This window comes from Ranitomeya variabilis, chromosome 2, assembly GCF_051348905.1.
Source record: "Ranitomeya variabilis isolate aRanVar5 chromosome 2, aRanVar5.hap1, whole genome shotgun sequence".
NCBI lineage: Eukaryota > Metazoa > Chordata > Amphibia > Anura > Dendrobatidae > Ranitomeya > Ranitomeya variabilis.
Window position 1 is genome coordinate 349,503,681 of NC_135233.1, and position 15,312 is coordinate 349,518,992.

General features: G+C 42.7%; 1 protein-coding gene across 1 annotated transcript in view; it reads right to left on the reverse strand.

Moving 5' to 3' along the window:
* PPP1R14A (protein phosphatase 1 regulatory inhibitor subunit 14A) overlaps positions 1 to 15,312 on the reverse strand; it is a 60,847-nt gene that overhangs the window by 3,403 nt on the left and 42,132 nt on the right. Inside the window, exon 3 of the mRNA XM_077285524.1 lies at positions 11,061 to 11,093. Coding sequence (XP_077141639.1) covers positions 11,061 to 11,093 — 33 coding nt within the window. The remainder of the gene's footprint in view (positions 1 to 11,060; positions 11,094 to 15,312) is intronic.

Below are 15,312 nucleotides of genomic sequence, written 5' to 3' on the forward strand. Positions count from 1 at the left end.
TCTCTTATGTGTATGGGCACTTCTGGACCTTTTTATACCAATAAAAAAGTTAATCAGCTGCAACTAATCATTTTAAATTTTAGCTATTTTTGTTGTGTCAGTTTTGCCAAAAGTTGAGTAGTATTTGGAAAATCTCTCCATACATGCTGAGAAAAAAATGTCCATGTGTCTCCATACGAAATTGGAGATATGGGAAGGTACAGAAAAGGGTCTGTGGAAACCCCATTACGGTTCCATACAAAACATTGTCTCTTGAAACCATCTCTAACTATTTAAAGCAAACAAATATATAAAAATCAGCATTAATCACATGATTCTTCTTTCAAAGAATTTGGCCTATGTGCGGGAAATCACAATTTATATTTACCAACTTCCTCAATGTGAGCAATGTAGGTATGACAATTCTTACAAAATCTCTGACATTCTGGTGTCATTGTTTATAGGGGCACCCAGATGACACTGTAGACAACACTCTGTTGCCATTGTTTATGTGGATTCCCTTCTGACACTATAGCGGACACTATGCTGGCACTGTTTATGGGGGCACTCAGCAGACACTAGTATGGACACTCTCCTGCCATTGAGTATGGGAGCTCTGAGCTGATGCTCTAGTGGGTCAAAGCTACTTTACATAATTACTTCGATAAAGATATGGTCCCACAAGGGTTGCGGATGAAAAAGATTGCGACAACTACGGTACTTATTCTGAGCAGTTTGTGAATGAATGGAATTAGAAGCGTTTATGAACAAGGCTCAATCAACTATCACCAAACTTAAAAACAGTATCATGTCCAGAAAGAAACATAAATTTAAATGGGATATGAACAATTATAAGTCAAACCAAGTGTATGAGAGAGGCAGATGAGTGGAACCGCTCATACTCCTAAATCTATACTGAACCTCCACCATTCATGCTGAGAATCAGCATCCAAAGCTCATGTTACCTTCATCTCCTCTGAATTTGATTCCTCTGATTCCACCTTCCAGAACTTTGATTCTAATGAATCTGATCATAATTCATCTTACTATCGTAACCACAAAACTCCAAAGTGTCCAAAAATCGACAGAGGTGTGATGGCAGGAAGCACAGGAAGCATGCCAGGAATGATGACCCGCCACAGAAACATGACTTAATTCATGATTCTGCCAAAAGTGTACTAAACTTATCATCTGTAGCTCTCACCAAGGACCAATTGAAAGTTCTTTCATTCGGATTTAATTTTGTTCCAGACTGCAACTTTAAATTATTTTCTACCTTATTGGATATAAACCAATTCTTCTGCAATCTTACATTCAGGAGACATTTTTGGTCCCAGGATGATTTAACTCATGTTCCAAGTGGATCGCCCCCAGGCGCAGGGCAATGGGGCACTCGGCACCGGGTCCCTCGGTCTCGGTTCTGGGGATGTCACGGTGGCCCGACCCGGTCCGTGGCCCTGCTGAGGGGAGCCCAATTAAAGGTGATAGTTTGTCAAGTGTTCGTGACGCCACCTGTGGTGTTCGGTCAGATGACCGACGCTGCTAGGGGTCTGCTGGGGTGATGGAATGGCAGCTAGATGGTATACCTTCCCACAGGTGAAGTATGTCCCCAGGGCTTCCCAAGGTGTGCGGATGGGATAGTGGACGTTGTAAGGCGCAATGAATAACGAGGACACAAAGGTTGCAGTCTCTTTATCTTTTACTGAAGACTTCAGAGTCCACAGTCCAGAGTACCGCTCACAGGGCTGGCTGAGTCCGGCCGGTCCGAAGGCACATCCAGAGTTCCCTTAGCCAGGAGGAAATCAGTAGCCTTCCTACTAGCGCCTGTGTGTTGTAGTACCTCCCTGCTGAGCACCACGGGAAAGTCCTCACAACCTTTGTAGATGTTTCTGATGTTCTCTCTCTCTGTCATCCAGATGATATGGATAGGACAACCCGTATGACGGGGTAGGCCTGGAGTTAATTTATAGGGACCCTAGAGACGCCCCTCTCCCACAATTGCCTCCGTGTCGTCTTAGGTATTTAGGTTGGGCAGCCAACTTGGAATTGACTGTCCTGCCATTGTCTGGAGTAATGCGTAGAGTCAGTACTCCCTCTGTGTTCCGGCCACCGGCTACGCACCTCGGAAGGAGGCTGCCGATCTCGGGGCAGGACTCCTCCTTGTGCTGTGACTTCGGTTCTCACTCTCCACAATATACTTCGCTTCGTGTCTTTTCTTAGGATGCTGCCGCAATGATGTGCAGGCACAGCTCCGTAACGTTCTATCTCTTGCTAGGCCTCTGTCAGGATCCCACCCCTGACAGGACCTCTCTGGGTCAAACCCAGTCTTCTTCTCCCTCAATGTTATCTGGTCGAAGCCCAGTCTGCTTCTTTCTAACTTCCTATCCAACCCACCAGTTTTACCCATGTGTGAGGAGTGCCCTAGTAGATAGAAGCTTTGCTCCCCTTGGGGGACTGGAGTGTGAAGTGTAGTGTGTGACTGTGATACCTGGCAAGGTGAACTCCTTTAGTACCATCAGACGTAACATCACTCCCCCTGGTGGAAGAGCGACATTACTGCAACGTCCAGGACTCTGGGGTGCTGCACTTCCCCCCCCCCCCCCCCCGTTAAATCCAGTACTCCCGGACTGGGAAAAGAAGAACAACAATACATGTTAGCAAAAAGACATACAAAATTTTTGGAATGCTGTAAACAGGTAAATATAACAATGCTTCCCTTTATGGGAGGTGAGGACACTTGAACGTTGCAAACAAGAACATATTTACATTGTGCTTATGATTTTAAATAACACCTACTAATTAACTAACTATGAACCATTATTACCCATACAGGTATGCTACCTACTAAATACAAAACAGTATCTCTCCTTTAAGGGCGTGTACCCACTAAAGGTATACTATAAAACTTCAAAAGTGCAAATCAACATTCTCTTCATTTCTCTTTCACTTTCACGTATGCAGGACTATCTGTCTACCCCTATGGGTCTATTGCATCTTTAGCTTTCTCTCATCAATTCTAATAATTACTTTAACTTCGATTTTATTCAAAGAACATCATTAAACATTTCTACTTCTAACTACAGCCTATCTCTATGTAAGAACATTATTACTATCTAACTATTTAAAGCAACATTATCACTTTTAGGTGAAGTGCAACAACTAAACATTCCCTTTAAGAGGAAACCAAGTCTCTTCCGAGGTAGTGCAAACAATCAGTTTGCAAGTCAGTTTAAAGCAAGAACTTTCACGCTGTAATCAGGAACAGTCTCTTCAAAAAGCTCTTCTTTGTAAAACCAGTAGAGAGCACCCTTAAGAAGGTGCAAACTATATACAACCAGTTTGTAATCATGCGCAGTTCATGATTCCAATGTTCTTTAGTAGAAAAATAGCAAAACTTGAAACAATAGGGATCCCGGGTAAACGAAGGGATCCCTTTAAGAATTAACCCTAGACGGGTTTAAAGCAGCAAAAAGCAAGAAAACAAACAGTTAACTATTTACAGTTTTCTGTTCTCCGAGGTTTATTCTCATAGTAAGCTGCAAGGCATCAGTCGGTAATGAACACTTCCTGACCGGGAAAGCTTTGGCCCCGTGTTCTCGGTTGATGCGGTGTCCATGTCATTGGTTCGTCTCTCAGGTGCGGTCAAGTCACTAAGAGTCTGGATTCGAATGTCAGTTTTGGTAGCCAGTTCAGTAGTGGCAATAATGCACACAGTGGTTGTAGTGTTAGGATTTGTCAGTTCAGAGTTAGTCGCAGTCAGGACGGCAGGTGGCGCTACAGTAGGTTCACATCGCTTAACGTTCCGTGCGCACCAACCTTGTGCACCCCGATGGCGAGTATAGGTCACCTGGTCCCCTCGGCGTAAGATGCGGTTCCGATAACCGTTGCGGAATTGAACTCCCACGTCATAGCTGGCAACAAAGACTTCAGACGGTAGTCCCGGCTCCTGTATTAAGCCCCAACCGCTTTTCGGGTGAAAGGCTAGTACGGTTCCTTGTTTCACCGGGTTTTTACTACCATATTCGGTCTTTGGCTTTTGTACTTTTGGTGGGTCATTTTGTTCTGTCTCTTTTCTGTTTTTCCAATGTGAAATTAGGCACTGTTTATACTGCTCCCAGGTGAGCGCAGCAATATAGGTACCTTCTTGTTTGGACCCGTCCGGTCTAGTCTTTGGAGCGTCCCATCTGAAGATTACCCCCTCGGAGCTCACGTCTAGTGGTTCTCCCATAGTTGTCGGTAACAGAGGCACTATCTTCTCCATGGTGTCAGGGGCTACCACGACGAGCTCAGCGGTGGTGGATCGGTTACTGTCGGGACGGGGAGCGGTCACGGGAGCAGGATCGGTCGGTAGAGCAGGGGCACTTTCCATACCTGCGTCTGATGTGGTTCCACCGATGTCGATCTGTTCCATTGATGAGGACGCTGGAATCGGCTGCGGCTCGGACCGCGGTTCTTCCCATGCGGTCTTCTGGCATAGTTCCGACTTCCATTTCCTCGCTGCTGTCAGCTTCACATCCTGGAGTGGGGGACTCGGCTCCTCCACCGACAGATCCAAGGAGTCCGGATTCTCCAGCTGCGGCAGGTTCAAGTCCCCCTCCGGTCGGCGGGGACAGTCCTAGATCACTCCTTCGTCGTTCAGGTACTCGCTGGTCGCCCTCACTGCCTCGAGGTCGATGGCTGCACATGCACACTGCTCCTCCATTTTCTCGGGGTGGAGCTCCTTCTTCCCCTCGTTCCCGCCGTTGCAAATCAGGGGGCGGTTCTCCTCTGCTTCGGGGCACGTCGTCATCTTGCAGCAGTAGTCGGAGGGGGCGGTCGTTACTTTTGGCGCCGCTTTGGTAGTCTCCTCCCATGGCATGCCCTCCTTCTTCTGTGCTCTTCGTGGTGCGGCAATGGTGGCGGTTTTGGTGGGAATTTTTGGCGGCAAATGGCAATACACAGTCTTTGCAATAAATCACAGTTCAAGCACAATTCTGGCACAGTTCTAAGGCACACATGACCTGATTCTCGGGCTTAAGTAGATCCTGTTCGTGACGCCAAAGTTGCCGGTCCGAAGGCACATCCAGAGTTCCCTTAGCCAGGAGGAAATTAGTATACTTCGCTTCATGTCCTTTCTTAGGATGCTGCCGCAATGATGTGCAGGCGCAGCTCCGTAACGTTCTATCTCTTGCTAGGCCTCTGTCAGGATCCCACCCCTGACAAGACCTCTCTGGGTCAAACCCAGGCTGCTTCTCCCTCGATGTTATCTGGTCGAAGCCAAGTCTGCTTCTTTCTAACTTCCTATCCAAACCACCAGTTTTACCCGTGTGTGAGGAGTGCCCTAGTAGATAGAAGCTTTGCTCCCCCTGGTGGACTGGAGTGTGAAGTGTAGTGTGTGACTGTAATACCTGGCAAGGTGAACTCCTTTAGTACCATCAGACGTAACATCACTCCCCCTGGTGGAAGAGCGACATTACTGCAACGACCAGGACTCTGGGGCGCTGCACAAGATTTTCGTGAAAAACAATCTATTCTTACTTTACAGGAACTACAAAATGATGATCATGCTATTATACCTACCAACCTGATTAGTGGGTTTCTCCCCAAAAACCCAAATTTTTATCCATTACAATGTATGGTAGAATGTATGGATAGGTTTCAGGAAACAGTTGAGAGAGAACATAAGATACTACATGTTTCTGTACAGTGTAATCCGAAATCTATGAATTTGTTTCCTTCAGATTTTACATCGGTAGAGCACCTGAAGAATATGGCAAATATAATCAGCAAAATGTCAGATAAGGGAGGAGTAGTGGTCGTGATGGACTCCGAGGTTTATAGGTCACAAATCATGGATTTGTTTTACGTGACACTTCCACCTATATCAAATTACCACATAACCCCACTACTCAATTTCAAAATGAAACCAACCTACTTATTCAAGAAGGTTATACATTGGGGGATCTCAGTGAGAAACAAAAGGATTACCAATTGGTGGAACACCCCACCATTCTACTTATCTTACATGCTCTCCCGAAAGTTCACAAAGCCACCAATCCTACTATTTTGGGGATTGGTTTGGTAAAGGAACATCTGAGTGAATGGCTGGATACAGCGCTTTAACTATTGTCGCAAAGAACACCAGGTTTCCTAAAAGACTCTTGTGATATTCTGGAACACTTCTCTGAGAACATATGGTCTGATAACTTCTGATGACTCAGCTATGTCTTTATTTCATTATATATACGTTTATTCCCCATGATGTCCCAATTATGGCTCTTGAATTCCATGTGTCACATAACAGTGATCTTTCCACTGATCTCCAGAATTACATCATACACATCACCCATTTTCTCATGACACACAATTTTTTTTACCTTTGATCATTCTTATTATTTACAATACAAAGATGTGTCGATGGGGGGCCAAATACTCCCGGTACTTCGCCAACATTGTGATTGAAATTTGTGAGATGACTTTTTTATATTCTATTTCTAACAATTTTTCATCTAACCTTATTTGGTATGGCAGATACATAGACGATCTCCTCTTTATATCGGGGGTGCCTGTGTATCTGCCATACCTGCTTTCATTGAGTACATCAACAGTAACAACTATAACCTTAAATTCACATACAAATTTCATAGTAGTCAAATGGCCTTCTTGGATTTGCATTTGATAGATCTACGAGGCAAAATTATTTCTATGTTCACTCACATTAAATCCATTACGGGCAATACGATATTATATGCCCGCAGTAGCCATCCACAACACTCTATTAGATCTATACCTATTGGGGAATTTACCAGGGTTAAAGGGAATTGCAGTGGCCAAGACAAGCTGGACAAGGAACTAGGGTAGGAGATCTTGTCATAGACTGAAACAAGGGATATCCCCCGTAGGAACTAAATAGGGCATCCAATATTGTTCAAAACAAAAGCAGGCACGGATTATTAAATAAAAAATCTAACGATTTGAAATCAACCACTAAACCTACTTTATCTTTTCAATAAAGCCCATAATTTAATCAAATAAAACATGTCATTTCAAAGCCCATTCTATATGAAGACCCCACCCTGTTTTTCATCCTTTGCCAGGATGCTCTATTGTGGCAAAATTAGAGATCACAGGAAACGCTTACTTACAACGGATCTACAATCTAGGCACTCGATTCCCTGATGGTCTGAACATGGCCAGAGAACTTATGTCCCACTATTGATGGATGACGGGACAGGTTACCTGCTTGATTTAATTTTATCTGTTCTCTGATGTTTTTAATTTGTGAGTGTATAATTTTGTTCCCATTGTTGTTATTAGGAATAAAGAGGTATGTTATTCTAATTAGACCCATGTGATTAGATCTCACATGCCACATACCATGTGACTCCATTATTTCACCTGTTTGTAATTACACTCCCCTATGTGACCATCTCAGCAGTTCTGACAATGGACGCCGCAGTGCGTCTGAAACGCGTCACCCCATGTCCGTCATATATTTGACTTCTCCCATTATGGAAATGGTATTTTAATCAAGTTTCTCAATAAAAGAACCATTTTAATTGGAGCTGGATACATTGCTATTTTTCTCTGCTGTTTAACGTCAGGTCAAGACGAACTTTCCGTGCTCCTGCACACTGAGCCCAAATGGGTGAGCTGGCTTTTTTCTACATATTTTCTGCTATACTGGTATCTCTGCTGCCATTGTTTTTGGAGCACATGTCTGATATCATTTATAAGGGACACTCTGCTGCCATTGTTTATGGGGGCACATGAATGATATCATTTATAGGGGACAATCTGTTGGCATTGTTTATGGGAACACATGCCTGATATCATTTATAGGGGACAATCTGCTGGTATTGGTTATGGGGGCACATGCCCGATACCATTTATAGGGGACACTCTGCTGCCATTGTTTATAGGGGCACATGCCTGATATCATTTATAGGGGACACTCTGCTGCCATTGTTTATTGGGCACCCTTCTGACACTATAGTCAACACTCTGATGGCATCGTTAATGGGGGCACACTGCTGATACCTTTTATAGGGGACACTGCTGCCATTGTTTATGGGGCATATGCCTGATATCATTTATAGGGGACACTCTACTGCAATTGTTTATGGGGGCACATGCCTGATACTATTAATAGGGGACACTCTGCTGCCATTATTTATGGGATCACTTGCCTGATATAATTTATAGAGGACACTCTGCTGGCATTGTTTATGGGGCCACGTACCTGATATAATTTATAGGGGACACTCTGCTGCCAATATTTATGGGGGCACATGCCTGATATCATTTAAAGGGGACACTCTGCTGCCATTGTTTATGGGTCACGTGCCTGATATCATTTATAGGGGACACTCTGCTGGCATTGTTTATGGGGCTACGTACCTGATATAATTTATAGGGGACACTCTGCTGTCACTGTTTATGGGGCACATGCCTGATATCATTTATAGGGGACACTCTGCTGCCATTGTTTATGAGGGCATGTGCCTGATATCATTTATAGGGGACACTCTGCTGCCATTATTTATGGGGCACTCTTCTGACACTAGAGTCAACACTCTGATGGCAGATGTCGTTAATGGGGGCAAACTGCTGATACCATTTATAGGGGACTCTCTGTTGACGCTGTTAATTACACTTGCCAAATCCTCCAGAAGATCTGGAGAATCCTGAAATCCTGGAAAAATTGGAAAATTCTTGTCCGTCACCAAAATCTATAGCAGAGGTTCCAGAAGGTTTCTTTGATGTGTGAGGCTAGGACACGTCTTCGTAACATGGAGCCTCAGAACTGAATCACCCATGGTGGAAATTGGCTAGAAAGCAAAAGAGAGCATGGTTTGGGCAAACATTTTTAGCAATGCTATACTGATAACTCCTCTAGGAAAGATCTTGGCAAAGGACATTTTAATAAAGGTGCTCATGGGGTAGAGACATAGAGGTTGATCACGACCTGTGGTGTCACAAAGATCTTTTTACCATATAAAAAGACACCGGTACCATCAGGCCGCGACCCTGATCTAGATTCGCATTTGGTGTCTTGGAGCCACTATGATATTATCAGATCTCTTCTGCTTGTGAAGGGAGATTCTGACAAGAACATTTTACTAGGAAATCTCAGATATTGCACTTTTCTAGCAGGAATAGATGTGATTTCCTTTGGTGACCCAAATTCTGCTGACGGGTTGGGTTGTGATGTCCTGCTCCTACGTGCACACCCTTAACAGGAAAAGGTTTATGCTCGGGGTTCAGGGAGTCAATTTATCAATGGCAGGCGGAGGAAACTGCCTAGACATATAACACAACGCAGACGCATTTCGCGGACAAACGTTAAACCATTACTGTGGAATCTGACGAGCTGGTAATCCGTGCTTCACCTTACACAGAAGAAGGCACGGACTGTTCATTGCCCACATGTAAACACGCACCCTACATTTCTCATAACCTACAGCTCCATCTTTAAGAAGAATGGTCAACATCCGTTGACACTGAAGATCAATGAGTAATGTAAGGTTCCAAAAGCTGATGGCAAGAATATTCCCATAACCCATATGTGGACAGAGCCAAATCTAAAATCTGACGACATTTATGCACCTTAGATAACTGAGAACAAAGGATCAGACATGTTGAAATCCAACATGCCTGATCCCTTTTTTTTTATTTCCTGACATCTGATATTGGGAGAGAGTCAGGACACCTACAGACACAATGGATGGTGGATCAGTCCCACAAAAATTAGGAGATATGTCTGACATTTTATCTTGCATATATGGCCACCGTGTTGATGTGCATGGCTGTCTTGAAGAAACACTAAACCTAATCATAAATGAAGAACGTTAACAAGAAATCTACTTTATTGTTAGTCTTCAAGATTTTCTGCATTCCCGCTGATTGACTCCATATTCAAGTGTGGAATTAGCAAAGTTCAGGGCTTAGATAAAGGGGTTCAACGGGACTTTTTTTTTACACTGTATTAACTACCTGCCTGATGTGCGTAGCGACGAAATCTCCGGGTCACTGACTGTCCTGCCAGCGATTCAGAGGTTTCTGTGGACATCATGTCGACAGGGCAGCGGCTTCTTTTCTGCTTTGCTCTGTTAACAGGCGTGACAGATAATGTCATGCTGATTGACAGCTAGCTCCCCACTGCCTAACTGCGAAGAGCCGGCTGTCAATCAGCATGACGTAAGCTGTCATGCCTCGTCAACGGAGCAATCTGGAAGAAAAAGAACTGCTCTGCTGTCGTGGAGCAGCTGAATGTCCAGCAGTATTTATTCTACAGAGGTTGCAGCCAGTCGTCTTATAGGCAGACACAGGATAGGGAAGAGGAGGAGAGTTGATTTATTTTATATTTTTGCTTTATACCTGCATTTTGAATACTCTTTCTCTGTTTCAGAGAAATGGAATTATTGTGGAAGCAAACTAAAGAAGAATAACCCCGTTGACTATAATGGGGACCACTTGGTTTATATTTGTTTAACAGAACAAAAAGTTCATAGACTTTTTATCAGCTGGAAGATGTCAAATCTATTTATATATCCGATTGCTATTTACTTCTTATAGGGTATATGCTCATTTTGTTTTTTTATTGGGTTTTGTCTGTGAAATGGCCACAGTGTGAACATGTTCTTACACATTACACTTATACCAACTAATGGTGCAGCTCATTTCTTTGGTTTTGCTGTAGTTTCTTGTATTTTGTACAAACAGTGTTGAGAACCCCTCTCTGAGCTAGGCATTTCATGTATATGACTCCCCATAAATAGCTGGTTGAACTGTTGGGTAAATGCTCATTTTCTGTATTTTTTTTCTTGCGTTTTATATTAAAGTTGGCCTAAACCACCAATTTTGGTGATATTGATCATCCATCTAATATGTATAAATGCCTCGTGACTCTCCCGAAAGATGATTTAGCCAGACAGACAATCAAGAACCAGCGTTCCTGCAATTGCCGTCCCTTATTATCAGCTCGTCTAAATGGACTTTTAATAAATAAAATTATAAAGCAATCCACATAAACTACAGAATATATAAGAACAAAACACAACAATGCATTAAAACACTATATAGGCTTATACTATACATACCTCTGTGTTGTTAGTACAAGAACCGAGGATGACCTGGAAACAAGCACAAAAATCACATAAATCTGATAGTTAGCTACCGTGTGATTTTTCAAAAAATTCAACAAACATTTGACCACATAATGGAATAATCAACCCAATATAAAAATAAATAAAACCCTCAAAGCAGAACAAGCTAATTATATAATGTGATTTCTAGAAGGAATTTTGAAACTTGTGAAGACAGAAGTCCCAGCCGAGTCCTGTGTATATGGCGATCTTCCCCGAGACTCTTACCCCTCCTCCGACTTATCAGCTGTATGTGGGAAAGCATTTACCCCGGACCACATCAAAGATGGGACTCTTTCCCCGGAAGTCCCAGCACTGACATTCACAGATTACATTTATTAGCGAAAAGTTAATCTACATCTCCCAGAAGTTTGAAGTGGTCGCGAGTTCTCTACTGGAAACCACATTAAAGTCAGAGATAATACACACAAAGTAAATACTGAAATGTTGGCGTCTACGGAAAGGAAAAATCTGGACAACGAACAGAAGAAAAACAAGGAAAAATATTTCCCTATCACCAAATGACTGTATAGTGCAACTTATGAGAAGGGATAGATTTAGTGGGGAAGATAGACGGAATAATTGCCATGGACCTCTTTTTTTTAGTTGTCCCCAAAAAACAGAACCATTGTATCAACTTGGGAATGGATCTTGTAAGGTTTTATATCCCTGTACCAAAAAGGAGTTGTCGTCAACAATTTCTACCTAATGGGGCCAAAAAATACTTGTTACTCATTTCCTTGCCGGAGGTTGATGCCAGCCACCCACTATGATTGCCGTAGTGAGTGCGGAGGTGCATGAGGTGAAAAGGTTTTTTTTCTTTTACCATCATGGACCATTAAGTAGGAATTGTGAAATAGGCCATAAACATAAGCGTTATGTAACAGGAATACCACGACAGAGAAGAACCAGAAGAGTGTGTCATATGGTTTTGCGTATTTCTGCACTGGTTGGAAGTACTTCACCATCTTATTAAACAGTCCAGGTTTTTTCCTGGCTGGCAGTGCAAGGGTTAATCTATTCAGTTGAAGCTCCTGGATCTTTCCTACTTGGACTGTCTCACCTGTTCAGTGTTGGCCACTTTCATTTGCTATATATGGTTGCGTCTGGCACCTAGCGATTGCCAGTGTTAGTCCTTACTGCCTGGTTCTGGAGTTGGAGATGGAGGTATAGGTCGTGGTTGGAGGTGGTGTTTGGAGATTGTTCAGAAGATTGTTGCTTGGAGTTTTGTCTGTGTGTACATCCTCATCCTCTCCTATTTGGTTTCTCCTTCCTTAACCTCCTTTGTGTCCCACTCTGTTGTTCGGTGTGTGTATTTTGTATGGTTGGTGTTTTCATTTATCCCTGTCCGTCTTCCTTCATTTGTCTGGTTAATGTGTTCCTATACACATCAGCTTCCCACTAACCTGGGTGGGGGAGGGGACAGATAGAGGTTGATTTTGGAAGCATAGCAAGACATGAGGACCTTACGTCTGCACCTTCAGGAGTAATCCGGGAGACAGGGATAGACTACTGTAGGGAACCCCTAGTCTTTGGGACACAACACCATCGTGACACTTTATATGAGTGATCCAACCATCAACATGCCAGACTACACTGGCAAGTAATAAGCTTGCACAAATGTGCTAATGATTACCCACTTCTGCACCATCAGAGGAGCACAATGGCTGGATCCAGCAAGCTAGTTTCTGAGCAGCGCTTGCAAGCTCCATAGAAATAAGGTTACAAGCAAGCGCTCCTCATCTAGGAGAGTCTCTGATAATGCCGATGCCGTACCCTAGGCAGTAAACTATAGCTCTAAAACCCCTCTGTCCCTTAAAGCAGGGATGATTTTAGAATATTACAATTCTGTAGCATAGGAAATCGTAAATGTTCCTATAAATGTTTAATAGCTGCTGGGTAAAAAGCGGATTGTACACAGATGACAAGTGAAAAAAACTGTCTCACTCTCCTGGATGAGAATGGCACAGATTTTTTAAACACAAGTGTGAGCGAACCCTTAAGGGGATGTTCACTTAGATTTTTTTTAATGGAATTTGGAGAAGATTTAGCAAAAATCCACATAAAAAAACTTTAAAAACTCTTGGAATAAACTCGATATTGATATAAATGAGAAAATACACTACTGTGCACATGATGCTGATTTTTCTATGTGGCTTTTTTTTCAGTGTGCAAAACAAAGCAACGTGTCAATTCTTGAGGCCTTTATTATATAGGCACTGTGGCTGTATATGGCGGAGATATTTGAGTATAATATTGCCATGTTACGTGGTAAATGTGTGGTTTTATATAATACTGAAAATGAACGCCAACTCCATCCTCTCAAGGTCATAAAGAATGGATCTTTTTATGACACTCTTGTTTTACTGCATTACATTTTAGAAAACCCTGCCATCACTCGATTAAAACATCAAGTTTTATTCGTTATTGATTAACAGCATATACATAACGGCAACGATGCCTAATCTGTCGGCTCTTACTCATTTTGTGCAATGTGATTTATTGCCAATTGTGTTATAATTGGAAATGGCCGGGATAAGAGTAAGATCTCTCTGTGGCTCGAAATGCCGGAGCGCCATTACTATTATATGGTATGGTTTTAATCGCTAATAAATAAAACCTGAAGCTTTAATGGAGCCATTCCCATCCACCATTCCACAATGTATTTTGTAGTCTTGCAGTGTAAAAAGCTTTTATTCATGCATTCATGCTTCCCAGGGATACAAAGGCACCGAAGGTCACTCCTGGAGACGCCTGTAAGATGCGAGCTGGCTCCGCTTCTTCCTCTATAAATTGGTAGCAACTTATACATCATACAGATAGAACTGTTTAGAAACTGTATAATTAATTTATGGAGTAATTTGAGTTTTGGTGGCATAAAGGTTAGAGTATGTTTTGTGTAATTACTCATACAGCAAAAAGAAACCGTGTGGGCCCCATTTCGTGCTTACAGGCTTAACTCAGCCAGCAATCTACTGTGTGTTTGCAAGTTAAGTTACTGTGAATAATTTTTGCTTTCTTTGCCTTTTTTTCAGAGAATATCAATGATAACACCAAAACTTTTTCTCCACTCATGGTTAGTGGTTGGGTGAAGCCATTTATCGTCAAACTACTGTGTTTGATAACCCAAAACATCCAAATGGCCCTGATCAAAAGTTCACATACCCTGGTGATTTTGACCTGATAACATGCAGAGAAGTTGACACAAATGGGTTTGAATGGCTACTAAAGGTAACATCCTCACCTGTGACCTGTTTGCTTGTAATCAGTGTGTGCGCATAAAAGCTGAGTGAGTTTCTGGGATCCAGACAGACTCTTGCATCTTTAATCCAGCCACTGACATTTCTGGATTGTGAGTCATGGGGAAAGCAAAAGAATTATCAATGGATCTACGGGAAAAGGTAGATGAACTGTATAAAACAGGAAAGGGATACAAAAAGATATCCAAGGAAATGATAATGCCAGTCAGCAGCGTTCAGACTGTGATTAACAAATGGAAAACCAGGGGCGGTGAAAAACCAAAACACGGTCAGGTAGACCAACAAAAATTTCATCCACAACTACCAGGAAAATTATTTGGGACGAAAAGAAAAACCCACAAATAACATCAGCTAAAATACTGGACTCTCTGAAAACTAGCGGTGTCGCAGGTTTCAAGATGTACAATAAGGAGGCACTTGAAGAAAAATGGTCTGAATGGTCGAGTTGCCAAAAGAAAGCCATTACTGCGCAAATGCCACAAAGTATCTTGCCTACAATACGCAAAACAGCACAGAGACAAGCCTCAAAACTTCTGAAACAAGGTAATTTGGAGTGATGAGACAAAAATTTAACTTTTTGGCCACAACCATAAATGTTAAATTTGGAGAGAGGTCAACAAGACCTATGATGAAAGGAACACCATTCCTACTGTAAAGCACAGAGGTGGATCACTGATGTTTTAGGGATGTGTGAGCTACAAAGGCACAGGAAACTTGGTCAAAGTTGAAGGAAACATGAATGCAGCACGTTATCAGCAAATACTGGAGGCAAATTTGCAATCATCAGCCCGGAAGCTGCACATGGGACGTACTTAGACGTTCCAACATGACAACGATCCAAAACACAAGGTCAAGTCAACCTGTCATTGGCTACAGCAGAACAAAGTGAAGGTTCTGGAGTGGCCATCTCACTCTCCTGACCTCAATATCATTGAGCCACTCTGGGG